Source organism: Argentina silus (genome assembly GCF_951799395.1).
Source record: "Argentina silus genome assembly, chromosome: 6".
Classification (NCBI taxonomy): domain Eukaryota; kingdom Metazoa; phylum Chordata; class Actinopteri; order Argentiniformes; family Argentinidae; genus Argentina; species Argentina silus.
This window is the reverse complement of record NC_139660.1, coordinates 12,920,220-12,928,638: the sequence shown is the minus strand read 5'-3', so window position 1 is coordinate 12,928,638 and position 8,419 is coordinate 12,920,220. Positions and strand designations below refer to the sequence as shown.

At 37.5% G+C, this 8,419-nt stretch overlaps 1 protein-coding gene across 1 annotated transcript; it reads right to left on the bottom strand.

The window, feature by feature from the left end:
• Window positions 1-1,371: 1,371 nt before the first annotated feature.
• ddx49 (DEAD (Asp-Glu-Ala-Asp) box polypeptide 49) lies at window positions 1,372-6,831 on the bottom strand. Its single transcript, XM_083671635.1, has 13 exons — window positions 6,594-6,831; window positions 6,250-6,373; window positions 5,960-6,045; window positions 5,750-5,871; window positions 5,412-5,599; window positions 5,059-5,199; window positions 4,524-4,599; window positions 3,847-3,923; window positions 3,629-3,726; window positions 3,467-3,541; window positions 2,852-2,940; window positions 2,648-2,719; window positions 1,372-1,675 (listed from the first exon to the last, which is right to left on the bottom strand). Exons 1-13 carry the CDS (start codon window positions 6,706-6,708, stop codon window positions 1,502-1,504), a joined length of 1,437 nt encoding a protein of 478 aa, XP_083527761.1. The 5' UTR covers window positions 6,709-6,831; the 3' UTR covers window positions 1,372-1,501.
• Window positions 6,832-8,419: the final 1,588 nt, after the last annotated feature.

Genomic DNA, 8,419 nt, shown 5'->3' with positions numbered 1-8,419 from the left:
GACAGACCAATGTAAGCCACCTTCCTTCTCTTGAGGAAACCAGGCAAACCAGAAGGGAACTTTTGTGAACTTTTATTTTGTAAATGTTTTTAATTTAGGCTTTCCTGTCGTTTGATCCATTGTAGATGTTTGCTTCAGATTCCTTTGGCTCCCAACCCCCCCCAACGCTTTCTTCCCTCCCCTTTGTGAATTGTGAAGTAATTGATATCAACCCTTAAGTACTTCTTATTTCCCTCTGTGGAACGATTTGCTTCTGTTTGTGCCATTATTTCTTTAGGCTTATAGACTGCAACATGTATTTTACCAGTCTACATGGTTTCTGTAGCTATTTGGGATGGAATGTTTTTTTCTACTTCTTTTGTCCCAAGTTTTAAATTGGTCCTCAAATCAACTGTCCATGAGTGTTTTTTGGGGAATTATTCTTGTCTATCAGTTTTAGTAATTGTTATTTGGATGCTTAGAGCACCACATCAGAATGTATTCATTTTAGCATACCACCACCTTTTTTTTCTGGGGCCCATTAGTTTTTGTTACTTAGGTCATCACTTAATTTCAGCAAACCCAAAACACACATTGTATGACAATCATGCTTTCAAATACAATAGGCATGGTTGAAACTTACTCAAATAGTGTGTTTGATCAACATTGTGGATTTTCTTTGTGTTTTCATTTTTTCCTGTGCAATGAATTTGTTTTACATTTAATTTCAGCCCTTTTCACCAATCCTCCAACATGTTTTACTGTGTATGACACAACTTCCTGCTGTGAACATAGCCTTTATATTTCCTTTCAGCAAATTATTGTCCTTACATTGAAAGGAATTATGGTAGCCATGCTGTCATGAACCTCTGTTACGTGGCCCCCACAGAGCTGCAAACTACAGATTAAGCTAGACTCCATAACTTTCTCTGCTCTTTGGTACAATCCTGTCATATATTAGATATGAAAATAAGTTTGCAATGCTACCCTCCTTATGTACAGAGATATTTTAATTCAAGAGACATTTGTAGATGCTGAAATGAGCCAAATCTTAGGGAGTCTAGCTTAAGAGGGCATTGTAAAATGCCAGTACAACATATACTGCAGGAATCAATTAATAACTGGCATATTCATCTTTGTGGACTAAATCATTTTTCACTCATACTTTCTGATTGCACCCCCCTATAAACCAATGAATATTTCAATGAAGAAAGTATAAACCTCATGGATTTGACATCTTTTTACCGTATGGTGTGAACACACCAGGAATGAGGAGTGTCTTATTTGCCGTGAAGATTAATCAAGAAACTCACCTCGTGATTCAATTCTTGTAAAACTGAAAATATCAATAAAGGTTGCTTCCATGTCACAATTTGAGCAAGTGATTTTTTTAAGAGCAAAATACATTTGTATTGTCATTTATTTGTAAATGTACACAAAGCTATACATTTTACACCATAATATTGCACAATAGGTATCAACTTGCTCATATATACATGATTAATATATGTACAGTATGGTATTATGTGGACTTCTCTGACTTTTTCTTCTGAATGTGTTTTTTCTTCATCACTTTCTTTTTCAGCATCCCCTGTTGCTTCTTCTGGATTGTTTCTTGAATCCTCTTCTTGAATTTCTTCTTCTCACTCCTAATCTTCTCAAGCTCAGCCTTTCTCTTCTGCTCCAGGTCAGGGTCCTTTGATAGGAGAATCACAATAATGCCATAATTCAGCTGAAAAGCTAGCCTGGGTGCTACACGACTACCTCTACTTTAGCCAATTAATAATTATTAGCCAAACAAAAAGTGCAATATAAATCTAACCCATTACGTTATACATACATACTTACTTACTTACACACTCACACACAAAACGTTTGGACACACCTCATTCAATGGTTTTTCTTTATTTTTATTACTTTCTACATTGTAGATTAATACTGAAGACCTTCATGTCTTAAAGTAATGATGGACTGTCGTTTCTCTTTACGTAGTTGAGTAGTTCTTGCCATAATATGGATTAGAACAGTAGTCGAATAGGGCTATTCACTGTATATTCACTGTAGAGAACTGTGTAGCAACCCTACCTCGGCATAACACAACTGATGGTCTCAAACAAAAACAAAACAAGAAAACCATTCCAGGTGACTACCTCATGAAGCTAATTGATAGAATGCCAAGAGTGTGCAAAGCTGTCATCAAAGCAAAAGGTGGCTACTTGGAAGAATCTAAATTCTAAAACATTCTGGTTTAACACTTTTTTGTTTACTACATAATTCCATATGTGTTCCTTTGATGTCTTCAATATTAATCTACAATGTAGAAAATAATAAAAAAATAAAGAAAAAACATTGAATGAGAAGGTGTGTCCAAACTTTTGACTGGTATATATATATATATATATATATATATATATATATATATATATATATATATATATATATACACACACACACACTAAAACCATGCAAGGGGAAGCATTTTATTCACCTCATGCTGCTATCACTGCCATTACTTTGACAAAAAAGCTTTTTTTTTATTTTATTTTTTTATAAATTTATTTGTATTAATAATTTGCAGTCTCTGAGTGTTGCTTCCTGCCTCTCTTGAGAGAATATAACAATTTGATTTCATGTGATTTTTATAGTTTGGATCATGTGCTGTACTTACTTTCCCCTCCAATATCATCTGTTTTCTCTTATTGGTCTCCTTTTTGTCATCAAAGTCTGTTGCCTCTAGTTTCTACAAACAAGGAATAGTGAGAAACACTCATGTCACAGCTGTAATATATAAATAAGATCTTCAAAGGATATGCTAAACAACCACATGTTCAAGTGGGAATTATCTGCATATAAATGAAATAAGTATTCATACAATTTCACACTCCCGTCTGGCCACGTTGACTTGAGTGAGGATCTTCAAAACCTCTTTCTCCTCTACAGGGTACTCCTTCAGCTTAGCTTCTAAACAAGAAATAATAACAATACCAAATTGATACAGTTTTCCGAGCCTAAACACTCATGGGATAGATTAAAAGTAGCCCGGCTAAAATATGCTGCCACATGTCTCGACTGAGTTTCACCCTCAAAACAAACAAATCAGTCTATAATTTTCAATTTTTTTCTCCAGCTGTTAGTTATATTTCTTTGAAACTACCTAAGGACTTTTGTGGCTGAAGGTGCAGCATTTATTTCGTTTGGAAATGTGCATGAAAACTAGCATAGATTGTTCAGTGAACCAGCCAGCTGGGCTAATGACATTTCACACATCAGTTGAGGGAATAGCATCACATAGAAATGACACCAGGCAATGGATAGCCACCACAAGCAATTGCTAATACAGCAATTAATTCCATACTGTTTAGCATAACTGAATTAAAGTGCTTGTTGGTGCACTGTAGAGTTAGCTGTGATTGCTACCAGGAATCCTGAACCACTTCCCAATATGAACTTCAAAAGTAATTATGGTAGGAAACACATATATACTAACGGATAAGCCCCTCGATGGAATGGACCAAGTGGATGTCGTACTGTGTCACCAGTGTGATTGAGACACCATGCCTCCCTGCAGAGGAACAAAGAAAAGTGGTTAAGACTGTTGGCATACAATAGTAGCCTGTGATAACAGACACAACCCAAAATGTAATATTACCTGCTCTGGCAGTTCTGCCTACTCGGTGGATATAGATCTTTGGAAGACCTGGAGTGTTGTGGTTGATGACAACCTGTACCGTTGGAATATCTAGACCCCTGACAATGTTAAAATGAAACCACACATTTTAGAAAATAGTTACTGAAGGGTAAGTTTTGGACTGTCATTTTTCAAACTGAAGTCCAAGGAAGCCATTACCGGGTAAGTCAACATTTTACCTGGCAGCGACATCAGTTGCAACTAAGATTTTGAAGACACTGGACTTGAACATTGCAAGGTTGGCAAAACGTTGTTTCTAGGAGAAAGATAAGAACCATGTAATTTAATTCCTTCCTGGGACCTTATACAGCCTCTCTAATCCTCATGGTGTAGATATGCTAAGTAGTAGGATTTGCAATTCCAGGGCTTTAACTTTAGTAAATTGTACACATTTCCATAACTACTTAGTATTACATTCACGTGGCAAATGTCATCATGTAGGGTACAGATTGTTACAACATGTCCTATTGTAAGATTTAGACTATTAGGAGACATGCTAATCAGGCCAACCATTTGGAACTGGTTTTCACAACATCCTGTGATAAAGTTAAGTTTGACAAGAACTATCAAACCAAATAACATACTGGTTGATACGACATGAAGATGTTAATGCTTTGTCTACTGCTTCAGACTGGGTGGTAGATCAAACTGTAAAACTCAGTTCTTGGTTCATACCACACAGCTGGACCCAGAGTATGAACTTGCTCTGCTGCCTGATATACAAGTAAAAGACTCCTTAAACACAGAAGTTGTAACTGGCCTTTTATTTTCTTACACCTATTTACCCAGCAATGACTCTAGCTGGTAGCACTTTACTTTGAGAAAACTGAGTGCTATTACCCCATAAAAAGTTTACCTGTTTCATCATTGAGTGCAAGGAGATTGTAGGGAATCTAAATTCACGCAGCATCATTGTGAGAATCTGGCAACTCCTGTCGGAAGAATGCAGTGCATCGTCAAGCATTTCAATATTTTAAGTCATACCAATTAATTTTGTCAGAAGCATTTATTGCAATGTCTAACTGTGACAACTGTTATATCTTTGACATGTAACTAATTTGTATCCCTTATACTGATGGTCTAAATCTCCTGACACAGCTAAATGTTTGTATGAATCTTTTGTCATCATCATAATGTCCACATTTTTGAGTGAATAGTCCGAAGGCCACCCTCTCCTATCGTGTTGCCTCTGGCTAGAACTAGGCAGCGGCCATTTTGGGGTTTATTATTTACATAAATGCTTGTACGTTCACATTATATGGTTATAATGTTGTATACATTTTGTAAATAATGAGCCCAAGAATAACCGCTACCTAGCTCAAAGCCATAATAGTGCTCTATCTTAAGCCTTTAGGAGAAGAAGAAGCCTTTGGCCTAGAAGGGGTTCTTACTTGCAGGTGTTGGTGAAGATAATGATGGACCAGTCGTCATGCTCATCTTGGAACTTCTGGATCAGGTGCACTAGGTAAGCATCTTTCACCTTCTCTGGTGTTAGAATGTACCTTTGGTCCAACTCGTCTACAGTGCGGACCCTGAGAGAGAGAATAGAAGTGTCACACAAACCTGAACTACAGATGATGATCTTTCAGTACGCATGAGATGTAGTGTGTTGAAATGTGTCACTAACTGCATAGAGCAGACTCCAAATGACATGCAGTACAAACAGTAGGCAGTATGAGCAATCGGAGACAGCCGCTGTATCATAATCTGTGCCATGTAATGTAATCATTAGCAGTTTGCTTACTCAGACTTGCTCTCCCAGAAAAAGGGCTCGTTCATGGCGATGGTCTTTAGCTCCTGCAGTGTGTCTGTGAGGGTGGCGCTGAAGAGCAGTGTCTGGCGTTTGGCTGGCACTGCCCCCAGGATCACTTCCAGGTCCTTGGTGAAGTCTGTGCAGCCCTGCTCAAGTAACCGGTCAGCCTCGTCCAATATCTAACACAGACACACTGATTCGGCTCAAAATCTACTGATTTACATTTGAAGACTGTTTTTATACATTAGAATGCATGCAAATAACAATGACACTAAAAGAATTGAGGTGAGAAATCCTCAAATACACATTTTTCACAGAAAAATACTCACAAGAAACTGGATCTTCTTGAGGCTGAAGGTGTTGGAGCTCCGGATGTGATCTGCTAGTCTTCCTGGGGTGGCTACAACAATGTGGGGCTTATTCGATAGCTCCAAGGCCTGTGCAATCATATCTGTTAAAAAACATTACCAAAACATTAGATCATGTTGAACAAATGAGTGAAAGAATGACATGGGAGTAACTGTGTTTGTGTACATTACCCATTCCACCAACAATGATGCAGTCCCGCAAGCCCATTGGTTTTCCCAGGACTCTGAACTGTTCAGCTATCTGGTAAGCCAATTCCCTGCACAGACAATTACTGTTCATATACATTTGTTGTTCAAATTATAAATAGAAGACTTTATGAATGGCTTACTTATTAAGTTGTCACTGTGCTTTTGTGAACAAACTCTGGGGGGGACTTGAGATATAACAACTTTAGATTTCCATTTGTTTACCAGACACAAGTAGTTAGCTAGCTGTCTGTGAGGATTGGAGATTGACTGACCTTGTAGGTGTGAGCACCAAGCAGAAGATACCATATGGGTCCTCCGACAATTTCTGAAGCACTGGTAGAACAAAAGCAGCAGTCTTTCCACTGCCAGTCTTGGCACAGCCCATACAATCCTGACCTGGAGGACAGAGTGGCAAAATGATATCACATCAAAGACCAAGGCATCAGTAGTGAATCTACAGTGCCTTCGGAAAGTATTCAGACCCCTTCACTTTATATAAAAAAATAAAAAAAAAAGAAAATAATAATAATAATTTGCCGTATATTGAGCAACAGTCTATGGGGTAAAATCCATTACACAACAAATTGGGTTCAAGAAGAGCTAGCTGGCTACCTACCTTCCAGAATTGGTGGCATACAGTTTTCTTGGACTGGAGTTGGTCTACTGATCCCCATTTGTTTACATTGTTGAATCAGCCAATCTGACAGCCCGAGAGAGGAGAAATCCGACATTTTACGTTTTACTAACGTTTCCTGTTACTGAATATATAATTTACTGTGTGGTGTATGTCCAAAAATCGTCTATATTATTCTCTGAAATACAAGAGAGTCCTCGTGGTGATTCATAACTGATGCCTTTTGTTGACGTCATTGAACTAGCACTCTGTCTGTCGCATACACATGACGCGACTGGTCCATTCTTTGACTTGACTGTACCAAAATGCCTGAATATAAGGTTTTCCATATAGGCTAACTGTACATCTTCAGCTTCTTGTTATTTAGGGCCAACTATCACTATTTTCAGATATCAGATATTGCATCAAAATACCAGTTTTCAGAAATTCTGAATACAAATGTTAATTCATTATTCATTGGCCATTCACCTGAGCATGTGCATAAATTGACTCAGGGCGGAAACACATCTTGAAATTGACGTATATTGCTGTGTGCAAGAATGATGTTGTACAGTGCAGCCTCAGATTTGGGTAGACTATAATAAAAGAGCATTAGATGCTCTTGTGTCAACAAGTTATAGAGATAGGCCTACTAAACCACCATGCAGTACATGCAATTATGTAATTTAAAGGGGCAATCTGGAATTGGTACATCAATTTGACAGTGGTTACATTTCTCAAACCATATTCCTCAGTTGTTCAAACAAAAAGGTTGCGGGGTGACTGCTTTTTTGTTGTTTGAATCCCAGATTGCCCCTTTAATGGATAAAACAAAGTTCTTGGTGAATTGTGTATTATTTCAAACTCCTTTTTTGATGTTCTATGTAGCTTGAACAGGTGTTTCAGAATTGATTGCACTTGGGTGAGCCATTCTTTTAATTCTAAGAAGTTATTCTACCAAGCAATGTTTGTTTATGGGTGGTTTGTTTTATACTTGCACTATAGTTTTTCATTGTTGAAATTAATATGTTTAACCTTTTATCTCATCTTTTGGTGTTTGGTTTTCTCTATGCACCAGTGCTCTTCCTCTCTATATAGTCATGAGATACTGTCTATCTGAGATATAGTCTTGTATTTTACCCAATTCCTTTAATGGTTAAAAAATAAAATAATAATACATACTTGGTGTACATGCTATGATATTTTTTATCATAATTTATATAGATTTATATGGATGTCAGCCAATCCCACCTCTCTCAGTAGACCACCCTCTCTTGATTTCCTAGTGCCATATATTTTTAAATTGTGCTGTGATGTCTCACATAGTTCCTGAATCTTTCTAAATGTAGAGCTTGCACTAAAAATGTATAATCGTTTAATGGCATTATAAGAGACAATATATGAGTGTTTGATTTGCCTGCAATGGTGTACTTTCATCCAGTGCCTTTACTTTAGCTGTATCAATTCAAGTATATTCTCACTGACAGCCTTTATTTAGTATGGTACAATTATGTATGGAATCTTTTCCACCTTTAGCATCAGCAATCGATGAAACTATATAATGTTCCACTAGCTGTAATACAGAATGAAGAGGTTGCCATGTATTTTTCCAATAGAAGCAGCACAGTATTGCTGCTGGACTATTTCAGCTTGTGGCCTTGTATTGCACATTGAGGTCAGGTCAGAGATGCTGGACTCAAGAGACATTTCTTTGAAGGAGCCATCAGTGTCTCTGTATGATCCAGCCTGCCTGCCACATATGATTTGTGTCTTTACGGTAAGGGCTGAGAATTATGCATGCAGTGCACAAAGATATAGCCTTCTCGCCT